General features: G+C 43.0%; 1 protein-coding gene across 13 annotated transcripts in view; it reads left to right on the forward strand.

Moving 5' to 3' along the window:
- LOC109901251 (zinc finger protein 583-like) overlaps nucleotides 1–12,035 on the forward strand; it is an 880,650-nt gene extending 868,615 nt beyond the window's left edge. For 9 of the 13 annotated variants that reach the window (XM_031836532.1, XM_031836529.1, XM_031836528.1 and 6 more), the window contains 2 exons: nucleotides 9,700–9,811; nucleotides 10,048–12,035. In XM_031836532.1, the coding sequence (XP_031692392.1) occupies nucleotides 9,700–9,811; nucleotides 10,048–10,931 (996 nt within the window). In that variant the 3' untranslated portion in view covers nucleotides 10,932–12,035. The other 4 variants (XM_031836527.1, XM_020497294.2, XM_020497295.2 and 1 more) reach the window with 4 other exon arrangements.
- Nucleotides 12,036–14,771: the final 2,736 nt, after the last annotated feature.

The raw sequence follows: 14,771 nt of genomic DNA on the forward strand, positions 1-14,771 counted from the left end.
GGAGAGAGGCCGTTCGCCTGTACGCACTGTGAGAAGAGGTTCTCGGGAGAGTATGGAAAGCCTGATCTGCTGCTGGTCAAAGATGAGACAATAGAAGACGGACCAGAAAGCATTGATCTGCTGAGTGGACTAAAGATGGGGGAGCAAGGTAAGGGAGAAATACATATAAACTACATACAGTAATAGATCTTCAATGGGAATAGTGATGCACCTGGCTATTTTTTCTTGATTTTCTTCATTTATAAAATTAAATCAAAACAACTTATTCGTACATTACAATTTGGTTATGTATGTATGAACTTGACCAGGTAATTGTAAAAAACAAAAAAACAGGTGCATGGCTGCAGGAGACTGGACGGCTACCTTGGATTCCCAGACCGGTGCAGACAAGAGTCCAGGGGACAACATAACTGAGCAGGGCAGGATCATCGGCGACATAGTGGAGGTCAAAGGATGGGTCTGACAACCTATCGTTACTCCTTAACGTCCAAGGACCTTATATGTTATGTTTATACGGAGACTGGTTCTGGCAGCCAAAACTGTCAAATACTCCATCTAAACGTGGATCGATTCTCAATTGCGATACGATTGTAGAAACATAAAGCCCTTTACTTTAATATCACATCTAAATAATTTCACAAAAGCAAAATATACACTTACTGCACACTGTTTTAAGCGGGTTTAACACAGTTACAGCCAACAGTATTTTTCAGTTAAAACACTTTTCTGGTGTCGTTCCTTCCGTTACACACAGGTGTTCCGAGCACGCTAGATAGCTATTAGCACAGGTGGTCTCCTCGGGTCTTCCATCTGTCATCCGTAAATAAAGCGCTGTGTTGGAACCAATTTGGGTGCATCTTATAATCTGGTATTATTCGGGGAATTACACTCCCGACCACTGGTCAGACAAATGGTGGTGGTAAACACACTTCAGGGGATCTATGAAGACACATGTGCTTTAACGTAATGGTGTGTGAGCTCATAGTTCTTATAGCAATCAAACTAATGCAAGAAAACACCAAACAAGATACAAAGGACTACTACAGTCAATATTCATTCATTCAAGGTAACACCCTGTTACGGATACAAGTATCCTGTGTGTGTATCCTGTGTGTGTTTCTTTTCTCTCCTTCTCCCCTCACAGGTGAAAATCATCACTCCCCAATCAGTCACCAATCATCAATCAGAAGACACACCTCCTCCTGTTTCCTACCCAATCACCGTTCCTTTCCCTTTGTTTAAAAACCCTGTCAGTTGTTTGCTGTGGAGCTCAATTTCTCTGTAAATGCCATGTCTGTAGATCTCGCTGTTTCACTCTCTTTATGTATTGAGCTAGCTTATGTTTGAGCACCTCCATAGCACTTTGTCATCACCTGTGCGTATTGTTTTTGGTTATGGTGTTTGCTGGTGGGAAAAGGGGGAACGAAGACAAGTCTCCCATGGGCATACACTACCCGTAGGTCAACTTAGTTAAATACACTAGTTAGAACTGGACGGACCACCCACTGTATTTTTGGTTAGTTAGCTGTTGTTAAAGTAGGCTAGTCTAGCTTAGGGGTGTTTTTTGAATACTTATTGTTTCTTTTCTTGGGTCCAGCTCAGCCCCTTTTCCTGCTCCCCCCATTACCGTGTGTTTTACAATAAACACTGAGTTTGACGGTAGATTTCAGTTGTCGTGGTTATTTTGTTCACACTTACTTTGTCACTATTATAAATTGCATGTTATGTTACGGGTCTCATTACCACCCCCCCCCCCCCCCCCCCCCCTAGACTGTCGTGCCAAAAGGGATTCGTAACACACCCTATTAAGTTTGAGGTGTGTTAAAAACAAGTCTATTTGCCTTCATCCACTCACCTGGTGACTGATTGGCTACATATAATTAATGGATTTTCAAAGCAAATTGTCACTACTTGCTGTATATATGTGGGAACCCTAATTAGCCCTATAAATGTGTGTTGTAATATATTTGTATTATTATTTCTAGCTGATATGAAAGGTTATTTTGTTAAGTTCAAAATTAGCACCGTGGCTCAAAAAACCAGAGTAGAAGATATTGTATTTAACTTCATAGACTCTCTAGAATCTATGAACTATATTACCCCTCATAACCCTTTGTTAACTTGTCATTTGAAACAGACTTGTGTAAATACTTTTGTTTTTAGAGAGACAGTAAACCTTGTCTAGAACAAGGACTGTGATGTAGATTGATTAAGATCGTTCTATTATTTTCTACTATATTCTTGCTAACACACTATTCTTTCTAAACAAGTCTGCTCTCAGCTTGAAAGATACTGATCATAGGAGATTTGGTGTGTAACGTAATAACAGTACCGTAATTCAAAGAACAGCGCGCATTCCTTTTTCATTTAACCACACCCTTTGAGCAATGACGCCAACCAGAAATAATTTAAATTCAGTGCGTAAACGGAAGAGAACAGTGACCAAGAACGTTAGCGTTTTTGTTAGACGTTTATGTTACACATTGGAACTCGAAATATGACCAATTGAACAGCACAGCATCACATACTTACTTCAGGTAGTCTTTAATTCGCGCTGGAGGCAGGACTTGGTTGATAGACGTTATCTAAGTAGCCGCTAACGTTAGCTAACAATGGTTTTTCACACTCAAATAGCCTCCATCATGGAGGTGCTAGCGAATGCAGCCGTGGCAGAGATCTGTAAACTCGTAGACGACGACTATGCAGTGTTTCGTTTGGAAATGTCTCAAAGCCAGAAAGAAAACAGGACATTGCGGAGGAAACTACAGCAATTGGAACTGAAGGTGGTACGGGAGCGCGCAGAGAGGACAATTAGAGACCGCGTCCGCGGCAGTCGTCCCTATAGTGTCAAGATCCTCGACCAATATAGAGGAATGGCAAGAGGTACATTTTGCAGAAGGCGGAGACTGCGGGGTCAGTCGTCCTGTTCCCGGCCCTAAGTTTTAGAATCAAGTTTGCTACAATTCAGCACATTTTGTCATGGGGCACAGGCAAAATGTGCTGTTTTAAAGCTCATTTCCGGAAATTCTGCACATTTTGCCATGACTTGTGCCATGTTAATATCAGTGCTTAATTTGAGCCGAATCCTGCAGGAAAAGGATCAGGCACGTCGCTGTTTTGGACTGTTTCGTTCAGGAAATTCAGCCCAGGCCTGATATTCTAAGAGTTGATTCGGGTTGGGCAGGCCCAGGCTTATGGTTTGTGTAACATTGTAACCTATGTTTGAGACCAATGTGTGACTGTGGCTGTGTGAGACGCGTGCCTGTATCTCTCAGAACTAGAATGAGATGAACTTTATATGATCTCTCTCCCTCTTATAGACATGAGCCTGTAACTCTTCTCTCTCCAGCGTTGCACGGCATCATCTGTTTCATTATAGAAGTGTGAAGGGTTCTGTAGGAGCTGCCCTGATATATTGAAATACATTTTCCAAAGTTATAGAGTTAATGCTGTCTGTTCAGAAATAAATGAAATAATTTAGAATAGCCTACTACACCACAAAAAAAAATGTCACAGAGGACCAATAGCTAGTGGAGTGTAGCCTAATAAGGTATGGTCCTACATTTTGGAATGCACTGAAAATATGTCAGTGAACAAACAGCATGCAGATAAAAACAAGTATTTTACAATATTTCAAATACAATCACAGGAATACACAGGTTGGAAAGCAAATGGCTCCTGCAAAGATAATCTGATCTGTCTGCTGTAGGCTACCAAAATATCTGATCAACTTCCAAATATTGAGAGAAAGGCATTTGGCATGAGCGCATCGGCCATCACCAGTGAGTGAGCTGCGCATCATTGGGTGAGTCAGAAACTGGAAAGCAGTTTTAGGACAAATTTCCTCATATTGTAGCCTATAATGTGTCTCCACACACGTAGGCCTAGTCTATTGATGGATTCAAGGTAAGGTAGTTTTTTTTTTTTTGATCAAAGTAGCCTGTCATTTAGATAATTTGTGCGGTATTAAAAACGATTCTGCCAAAGTCTTCAGACATGTAGAATTGCCTAAAATCCATTTTATAAAAGGCCACATTTTTCTGACAGTTTGTGCAGAAATGTTTTGGTTGCGCAAACCTACAGTTTACTACACATGGTCTGTGGTTGCGGGGCCGGTTAGACGTACTACCAAATTCTCTTAAATGATGTTGGAGGTGGCTTATGGTAGAGAAATTACCATTCAATTCTCTAAGAGCTCTGGTGGACATTCCTGCGGTCAGCATGCCAATTAGGGCACTCCCTCAATTTGAGACATCTGTGGCATTGCATTGTGTGAGTGGCCTTTTGTTGTCCCCAGCACAAGGTGCACCTGTGTAATGATCAAGCTGTTTAATCAGCTTCTTGATATGCCACACCTGTCAGGTGGATGGATTATTTTGGCAAAGGAGAAATGTTGACTAACAGGGATGTAAACAAATTGTCCACAATTTGAGAGAAATAAGATTTTTATGCGCATGGAACATTTCTGGTATCTTTTATTTCAGCTCATGAAACATGGGACCAACACTTCATGTTGTGTTTTATATTTTTGTTCAGTGTAGATAGTCAGTCAGGTGGCTAGCTGCCGGCAGAGACTGTTATTGGAGTAATGTTGAAAGGCTCTGTTTAGTATTAATTAGCAGGAGCAAAATATAGGCTACTATGTTTACTTTAACAGAGAGGAGGCTACTGAGACAGACAGTGATGTGGCTGAGGCAGGCTGCAATGCATGCAGGAGGAGGAAGCGGAGGAGCTCTGACGAAGGCCAAGGGGCCGACCCATGAAGCTTAAAATAAAAAAGTAACGCTAGCAAGAGCAGTGTGCCGGTTTTTTTATTCATTTTTTTTCTTATGATATCCAATTGGGAGTTACGATCTTGTACGATGAAATAAGTGTGATAAATTTGAGAACAAAAACTACTTACATTTGAACACCACCGCAGAAGCTTCGCAATTTACCATATTCCAAGTTGTTTTGTTATCAAAACTCCTCCCTCTTCCAATGCATTGTGGCTGGGAAATTCCCGAAGTTAATTATACTAGATGAAAAGCCAAAATTAGTAGAACATCCTACCATTTTAAAGCCTACTAGATTTTTGAAAATGTGTGTACTGTAAAACATTTTATTTTCGCATACTCAAACAGCCTAATATTTGACGCAAGTATGGGTATTCGGCCAGTGTCAGTGTACAATATAGCGTTGAGCATTAACACAACCTAACTTAACCACCCCTTTTCCCCCAATCACTCTCTCAGGTGAAGGACATCTCACTGGAGGCCACATGAGCTTTGTGAAGCCAGTGGGACACAACGCGTGGAGAGATGACACACCCATAGCTATAGATGAGGGGAGTGGAACCTCAACCCAGCATGTTATCTTGATAGAGGTTAGTGTCATAGTGTAACATTACAGTACATCAAATGTGGTCCAGGAGCTTGTGAGACTTCCCTATGACATTGTTATCCAATTCAGTTCATGTACCGGTAATAACCTCGGAGGCTCCCGAGTGGCGCGGTGGTTTAAGATGCTGCATCTCAGTGCAAGAGGTGTCACTGCAGTACCTGGTTTGAATTCAGGCTGCATCACATCCGGTTGTGATTGGGAGTCCCATAGGGCGGTGCGCAATTGGCCCAGCGTCATCTGGGGGTAGGCCGTCATTGTAAATAAGAATTTGTCCTTAACTGACTTTCCTAGTTGAATAAAGATAAAATAAACCTCTCTTCATGTGTCAGTCTGCAGATGCAGAGGCTGCTGGTTCTGGAGGATCGTCACAGGTTAAACAGGAGAGGACTGAAGGAGAGGACCCACGAGACATCCAGACTAAAGCAGCAGCTGGAGTGGCGCCCCCTGTAGCCACGGAGGACCTCACCGCCTCGCCCCAGTCAAGGACCCGACACAGCATCACGGAGGTCAGTGGAATGCTGGACGCCGTCCTCAAGTCAGAGACAGACGCCGAGACTTTAACTGTAATGCACAGGCGGCTATTACACACAGGATCTGACCACAGATCAGACCCAGAGATACTGGGGCTGAGGCGACTGGGCTGTCCTCCTGCTCCTGGCTTAGAGTATTTACTTTACGGTAACCCGAACCCGAGGACAGTTCATTCCCATCGGGACTCAGGTTACGCGTTAGAGACTGGCAATGATCTGTCTTGTTCTTACACTACAGAGATGGACCCTGGCAACATGCCCTTGGGTTTAGAGACACAGACGGATCTGTCTAGAGGGGACTGGAACCGGTACAGTAGTAATGTGTACTCTGAAGGGTGCCTAGATAAGAAAGGGGAGGTTATAATCGTAGATGAGGTGACTGTGAAAGTGGAGGGCGACGCTCCTCTGACATGGAATGTGGATGAGACTCACTTAGGGGAAGGACTCTCTCAAGGCAGAGCTTTATTAGATTACAGGGAAAGTTTAGAGACAAATCCAAATATTGAGACCCACTCCCCTTTACATGCGCTCAGGGATCGCGACCTAGTGTCCACGTCAATGGGGCCTTCCAATTCACACGGCCGCATCCTTTTTGATCAGGTTTTGAACTCAAAGAACCAAGGGGCCCAGGTTTTAGGAGGGGGAGCAACATCAGGCGGTAGTAAAGATGAACCGTTCCTCTGCATGCTCTGTAACAAAGGCTTCAGCTGCCTCCAGAAGGTGGAGATCCACCAGAGGGTCCACACTGGGGTGAAACCCTTCAGCTGTACCCAGTGTCACATGCGCTTCACAGAGGCTGGCAAACTGAAGAGGCACCAGAGGGTCCACACAGGGGAGAAACCCTTCAGCTGTACCCAGTGTCAAATGTGTTTCGCCCAGGCTGGGCACCTGAAGAGGCACCAGAGGGTCCACACAGGGGAGAAACCCTACAGCTGCCCCCAGTGTCACATGCGCTTCACCCAGGCTGGCAACCTGAAGATGCACCTGAAGGTCCACACAGGAGAGAGGCCGTTCGCCTGTACGCACTGTGGGAAGAGGTTCTCAGAAAGGAGCTACCTCAGGATACACCAGCTGAAAAAACATTCCACTCTAACATAGAAAGTAACCATTCCACTTGATCGCTTCTCACGTGTAGATCAAATGCTGCATTAAAGTCAAAGATGAATTTTCATTGTTGTCAGCTGTAAAGATCCACAGATGAATTTGGAATAACGAGTCATAGATATAATTCTGCGTCCAGGCATTGTGTGATCTATAAGCCTTAAAAGTACTGTGTAAGCTATATGTTTATAAATGCCTATTTCATTACTTCCAACTACTTAATGAGAAAATTAATGCAGTTTATTAAGTTCAGATTTTTTGTTGACATGCATGTGTGGTTTTTATATGGAGTATTTAACACTTGTTAAATACACTCGTAACCATATACAGGTTGTAAATGGAAGAGTTGGGCACTAATAAGCAAACATTGGAATGGGTAAGCGCTGTATGGGTTTTGACTGAGGGAAATGCTGTAAATTAAGATGACTCGATGTATGGTGGAAGATGAGACGTTGAGGATTCTTATAAATACCACCGTCATACAAGCAAGCCAAATCTGCACTTCACATCTCCAAATCTAACTCATGTCATATACAGTGTCAACGTTTCTGATCACTATGTTTGATGTGCAGTTACAAGATGTGATGTCGTCATACCCTGGGTTCTTCTGAACAGACTGATCCTATGTTTGTTTATTGTGAAGTGCTGAACACGCACCTGAATGCACTCGTGACTCCATTCTATGAGCACCACAATGACAATCTGTTTCTCTGATTTACTTTGTGAAAGCCTAACACTGTAAGATTTGTATTTCATACCTTAGCTAGTCATGTTTGCAATAGATCAAGCTTTCAGATTGTCCACTTTAGCCAGATTGCGATTTATAATGGACTATTTTTGGATTGTGTAAACAACAGTAATTGTGTGATGGCGGGGATGCAGGGCTGTGTTCCGAAACAGAACAACTACAAGTGTGCTTGCTCTAGTTCCGCAACAGCACAGCTAGGAGAGCAAAAAAAGTACCTTTTTATAGTTGAAGACTCTTTGAGTCATAAAAAGTGCATTGAGATTACTTAGGAACTGTGCACACTTTGGAGAGGTGTGTGCCACTTGGAGACACCAGTTAGTCCTCTCACTCAAACCCTGGTCATTTTCTGGTCTTATGTTGCACCTACCCCACATTGCCCAGGAATATTCTAATTTTGTTACTGAATGTATCCAGAGTGTGTTCAGAGTTTGTCAACAACTGTTGCAAAATGTACAGTAAATGGAAAATGCATATAAAATCAAGTGTCATGTTTAGATTGGATCTTGTCAGGTAAACTGTTGTGTGCTCACTTTTGGTCTAATTATCTCAACTGTTCCCTTTCAATTGCTACCATGGTTATGTATGGCTTTATTTTTTTTGTTCTGTAAGAAACATTTCCTATCCATATAGTCCAATTCCCACGTGTAAAGGGTTAATAAACACAAAATGGGACTTTTCATTCTAAGACTTTAATTGAATCTCTCTTTAGTACACATCACATCTGATCTCACCTTATTCTCCAGACAGCGCTTTATAACCAATATACACTTACTAAATATACCTACACAAACGCCTACTGTACACTGGAGAGGCTTTTCGAACATGCCTGTTGCCCAAAATGTATGTTGTATGTCACGCAGCGGCCGTTGAGTGAGGACGTTCTGTCAGTTCAGAACAAATTGGCCACGTTAGCAGCATGTAATACAGCTGCCCGGTGAAGCAACAGTGGGACGAACCACGAAACAACGCTGGTCATTCACACTGGCTTGTGTCACGGTGACATCCAGATGGTGCTCAATACTACAAGTTATTAATCCCTCGTCCAGTCGAAATAAAGTATTTTACAAGTTTTAACTAGCGCCATGCTGCTGTTGCCTACAAGCCAGCACAAACTAGTTAGCTGGGAAGGGTTCATCAGACTGAAGAGACTCCATTCGTCTCCACTCGACTCTCAGCTGAGCAATTTGGCCACCAAGCCTGTCCATATATAGCCTCTTCCATTTTTCATGCATTTTTTTTTTTTTTGACATGTCAAAATAGTTGAGGTTTGTCTGACTTATCATAGTTGACTCATGTTTACCCACAAAATCATGTTGTTAAACATCATGGTGTTTAAATAAGTAATTCTGTAACTACAATATAGCAGTGGGATGGGTAAACACTTACCTGTTTGTGTGTACACTCCCTTTGGTATGTACATGTCTGTGTAATCTGTATCACCTCTCTCTTCCAGGAGGAGGAGGGTCCAGAGGTGGTGATGTTGAAGGAGGAGGGTCTGGGGAACCCTGAGGGGACCATGGTCATGGAGGACAACCCGACTACACCTCCTCCTGAACCAGCTGAGCAGAACAGGACCACACACAGTCTCACTGAGGTGAGCCCACTGAACTACTGGCTGAATAATATTAGGTCAGGGTTCTGATCTAGGATCAGTTTAGCCTTTTAGATCATAATGACTAAGATTTAATGGAAAGATCATAGATCAGCGCTTCTACTCTGAGAGACTGTGGATACGGGCCCAGGTCTTGATTAATTTTGTCTTAAGTGTGGGAACATGCCTCTGAATTATCAAACCATTAAAGTGTAAAGTAATCAAATCAACTAACATGTTTGGGCAATGAGGCACTATGATTTCTATGCAATCATAAAATGCTCAATAGCAGAGTGCTCATATCAGATTTCTTGATCCAACATCCTCTCACTCTGTATCTCTTACAGTCAGTAGACATGGAGGATGGGAAGCCTGATCTGCTGCTGGTCAAAGAGGAGATAATAGAAGATGGACCAGAGAGCATTGATCTGCTGAGTGGACTAAAGATGGGGGAGCAAGGTGAGGGAGAAATACATATAGCCTACATACAGTAATAGATCTTCAATGGGAAAAGTGATGCACCTGGCAGTTTGTTTTCTATATTTTCTTCAATAATAAAATAAATACAGCTTATGTTTACATTTAAAAACACACATTATAATGTATGAACTTGACCAGGTCATTGACAAAAAAAACTCCATATTAAGAGTTCTCTGCCATGTTTGTGAGGTCTATTTTCTAAACTCTTCCTGCAGGTGGTTGGTTGGACACTAACGGAGGAGATCGCTCTGCCATTTTTGATTCCCAGACTGGTGCAGCCATGTGTCCAGGGGACGACATCAAGCAGGCCCGGACCAGAGGCAACATAGTGGAGGTCAATGGATGGGACAGCATCCTCAACTCTGGGCTGGGGAACAACACTGTTAACCACAACCAGAAACAGACAGTCGAGCACAAAACAACATCCAAAATAAGTCTCCATGACAACAGCACGGCTGAGACCAGGGTGAGGCGTAGATTTGGTCTGCGGGAACGGGGAGGTGTCAGTATGCGGCTGGAGAGAACAGACACTGACTCGGCTAGCGATGCTCCGTCCTGCTCCTATAGTTGTGATTCAGAGAGACTGATGGCGCCTCAGGTTAACCCACTAACAGGTGCTGCCTTCAGCCTGCCTTCTATAGGATCTATCAACTGGAACATGGACCCTGCAACAACACAGACTCTCACTGGCCTTCGTCCTCCTCACACTCTCCTGTTAAACCAGACCTCAGACAATGACAGTGCCTCAACATTAAATGGCTACACAAGCCCATTGACAAATGACAGTAGTAGCAACGCTATCAGTAGATCCGATGGCAAAGAGAAGCGCTTCCCGTGTTCATTCTGTGGGAAAGCTTTCAGTTTCCCCAAACAGGTGGAGATCCACCAGAGGATGCACACAGGGGAGAAACCGTACAGCTGCCACCTGTGCCAGGCCAGTTTTTCACACTCGTCCAACCTAAAGCGGCACCAGAGGGTCCACACAGGGGAGAAACCCTTCAGCTGTACCCAGTGTCACATGCGCTTCGCTCAGTCTGGCAACCTGAAGATGCACCTGAAGGTCCACATGGGAGAGAGGCCATTTGCCTGTACGGACTGAGGTTCTTAGAGGGGAGTTACCTCAGGATACACCAGCAGAAAAAACATTCCACTCTATAACATAGAAAGTAACCATTCCATTTGATAGCTTCTGACTGACATCACACCCTGCATTAAAGACAAAGATTCCTTTTCAATGTCAGCAGAAAAGATGCACTTGGAATAACGAGAGTAACGTATTTCATTGTTGAATATTCCTTGGTAGAATGTTGCATCTAGACATTGTGTGACATTGACTTAAGTGTACAACACATTAGGAATACTTGGTCTTTGGACTACATAAACTGACCAGCTGAAAATTACAATCCCTTCTTGATGTCACTTGTTAAATCCACTTCAATCAGTGTAGATGAAGGGAAGGAGACAGGTTTTAAGAAGGATTTTTAAGCCTTGTTACAATTGGTTTTGTTTTATTTAAATGTTTCACCTGCTTCTGACTCACCGGCCCATCATTACACAGATTTAAGTCAAAACTGTAACCTGGTCACTCAGGAACATTCACTGTCTTCTTGGTAAGCAACTACAGTGTAATTTTGCAGTTGTGTCATATGTTGCAGCCACAACCATGCTTGAAAATAAAGAGGTAGTTATTCAGTGACACGTTCTATTGGATTTTCCCCAAACATAAGGCTTTGCATTTAGGCCAAAAAACATATTCCTTTGTTTTTGTTGTCGTATTAGTGTAGTGCCTTATTGCATACAATATGCCGGTTTTGGAATATTTGTATTCTGTATACTTGTATTTTCACTCATTGATTAAAGTCATTATTGTGGAGTCACAAATGTTGATCCATTCTGTGTTCTCCCATCACAGCCATTGAACTGTAACTGTTTTAAAATCACTAATGGCCTCATGGTAGCATTCCTGCAGCTCAGTTCAGAAGGATGGCTGTCTCTTGGTGTTTTTAAAGTAAGATGATCATGATAGTGCCTTAATTCATGTTTACTTTACATGTAGTAGTGAACCTTTTCTGAAGTATTCTAAAATCTATTTTATCAAAGCGATGGTACCAGATTTAGAGGAAAGGTGAAGTGTTACCGTAGTGATGTTATTGTACTTGTCACGTATCATTTTGTGCAATAAAAGTATTGTAGTGTATAACCATTTTAAATCAAATTCAAAAATGACTTTAAAAAAAAAAATGCCTTTGCAGGAACTGAGTTTCCCTTCTCAGTTGAACAAAATCATATGGACTTAAATAATTATAATTGGCTCCATGTTAAGTACTTGAATTTGTGTTAAATGGGCTTGGTTGTGGTAACTTGTTTTTATCATGTTTGTCTGTAGTGAAGCGCTTCTCATATATATATATATATATATATATATATATATATATATATATATATATATATACTCTTGTTTACTGTCTGCATCAAGGAACGATACAAGTAGACCATGGCAAACGGCCTGGGTGAGTTATCTTAATTGATCCACCATCTTTGACTGGCCCTCTGCAGTTGCAGGTCACTGGCCCTGGATCAGGCGCTGCCGCTTTACCTTCGAGCTAGAGCCAGGACCTAACCACGAGGGACAGAAGCTACCACATAGAAAACAACCAGTGGACAGGAGGACTGAACAACCTCAGTCCTGGTGGTCGTCAGAGTGACAGACTTCAGTCAGTGATCCAGTCTGCAGCCCAGACCCTTCTCTTCACAGTCTCAGTGCAGGGATGAAGCAGGGCCTGGGGCCTAAATAGACCCTCCTGTTTTTGTGATTAAAAACACCACACGTATCCATGAAGGGCAGATCACCCTGAGCTTCAGAGGGAGTGCAAGTCCATCTTCTCCTTTAAGATCTAGTCTAATGCCTGATGAATTGGTTCAAAAAAGGCCTGGGTCTAGCCTTAGCTACCTCATGGTTACCCCACGATTAGTGATTATTTTGTGTTTGACCAAGAACAGCACAGTTTAACAACATCTCCTTAAGGCTGTTAAGTGCAGAATCTCACTCATTACTCCAGTCAGTAGGTTTAAACTTTTTGAAGCTGCCAGCTTGCTTCTCAGGCTTCACCTTCCCCCTTCTCCTCTGACCTGCAATGAGAGCGAAGAGAGGCTTGGCAATAGCAGAACAGTTTAGAATTACATTTTGATAGCAGAATATTATTCCTAGGAAGGAATTCATCCTTCGTACTGAAGGCGTACGTCCATCTTCCTCCATTAGATCTGACTTTGTCATTTTGGATATCACATCCAGCTTTGTCGGGGCCACAACCACCCCGTCACCATTGGTCTGTTATTTTGTGATCAAAGTAGAAGTTGTCATTAACTACTGATCTAGGATCAGATTACTCTTGCCCAAACCTAACCTTAACCATTAGAGGGATTGGTTAGGAGCAACTCTTACTTACTCGACTCACTCTGTGCCTTTCATCCCATGACAAGTATTACTGCAGCTGATCTGTCATATCAATCTATATATACAGTATATGTTATTTTTCTGCCTTTCAGCAGTACTTATGTTGCCAAACGGTCAACCCCTAGACCCTTTGACATGTTTCTATTTGAATCAGTTTTTGACCCAAAAATCTCACTGATTTCCTCAGGAAATTGCATTTCGTTGGGCTCAGTTTCAGGTTGTGCTGTATCAGTCTCTGGAACAGCAGCTCCAATCTATCCAAGGCTTCTCTTTCACTTGGTGCAAACACCAAGAGGTCGTTTCACTAACACAGCAGGCTACTGAAGTTTAGGTCCCCAAAAATGCTGAGCATCATCCTCATAAATGAAGCTGGACTATTGCATAGGCCCTGCCGCATTCGATTGCATTCGTGCAGACCCAGTGGGGTAGTGAAGGCTGTATACATTTTGTCCTCCTCACACATAGGTATGTTGTAAAAGCCTGACGTCAAGTCCATCGTACTGAAGTAGGTGTTGCCCCCTAGGGCTGCAAGACAGTCAGATTGGTGTGGATGTGGGTGCACATCGTTGAGTGTCCTTGCATTCAGCCATCTGAAATCTGTACATATATGAAGCCCACCGTCTTTCTTCCACACCATAACTAGAGGGGAAGCATATTTGCTGATGGATTTCCTGATTATTTCCTGTTCCTCCATTTCCGTCAATACTTGTCATAGTTTCTGGTAGTGGGCAGGCGGAACTCTACGTTATGTAGAGAGTTCTTGGAGAACACATCATTGTAGATAGGAATTAGTGCAGTTACTTATTCTCTTGTTGCTTGACTGATTTTACAGGGCTCGATGTCAACCTCTCCCAACCCGACATCTAGCAGTCTCTGCTTCAAATCCACAGAGCTGGTTGTGATGGGCCACTTCCCTAGAGTTCCCCCTTCCATCTTGCAGGAGCCTTGGAAAACTGGGAAGTCCTCCACAGCCAGACAGGGACACACATCAGCCAGCTTGTAGTTTGTCTTTAGAGTGATAGGTTTTTCCGATAGGTTAGTGTCTTAAAATGGGCACCCACCTGTCGCCCCACCTGAGTGTGATGACTCGGCCCACCATGATGTTTTGTGGCATGGTCTTGGATGAAGTGAGTTCAAACCACAATAGTGCTCCCTGGAGACATTGGCACGCTGTTGGGAAGCCACCCCCATACTAGATGCTCTTGTTTAGCAAGGAGTGTGACAGCCTGGTTGAGTTTGACTGTCCCTATTTTCTGGGGGCATTTCTTCACTCTGCCAACATGTCAGGCTAGTCATCATGTTCAAGAAGTATTCTCCCACAGGTGATGGCTGCAAAGTACATTCTGATATGAGTCTCCAGTACTCGTCAGTACCCTTCATTTGATGCATGAGGTGCTTTATCAAGTTTGTACTGAGAATGAGATAATCATGCTGACCTGGGACTATGAGCCCAGAAACTAAACAACTAATCCCATACATGTTAAG

Source organism: Oncorhynchus kisutch, linkage group LG12 (assembly GCF_002021735.2).
Source record: "Oncorhynchus kisutch isolate 150728-3 linkage group LG12, Okis_V2, whole genome shotgun sequence".
Taxonomy (NCBI): domain Eukaryota; kingdom Metazoa; phylum Chordata; class Actinopteri; order Salmoniformes; family Salmonidae; genus Oncorhynchus; species Oncorhynchus kisutch.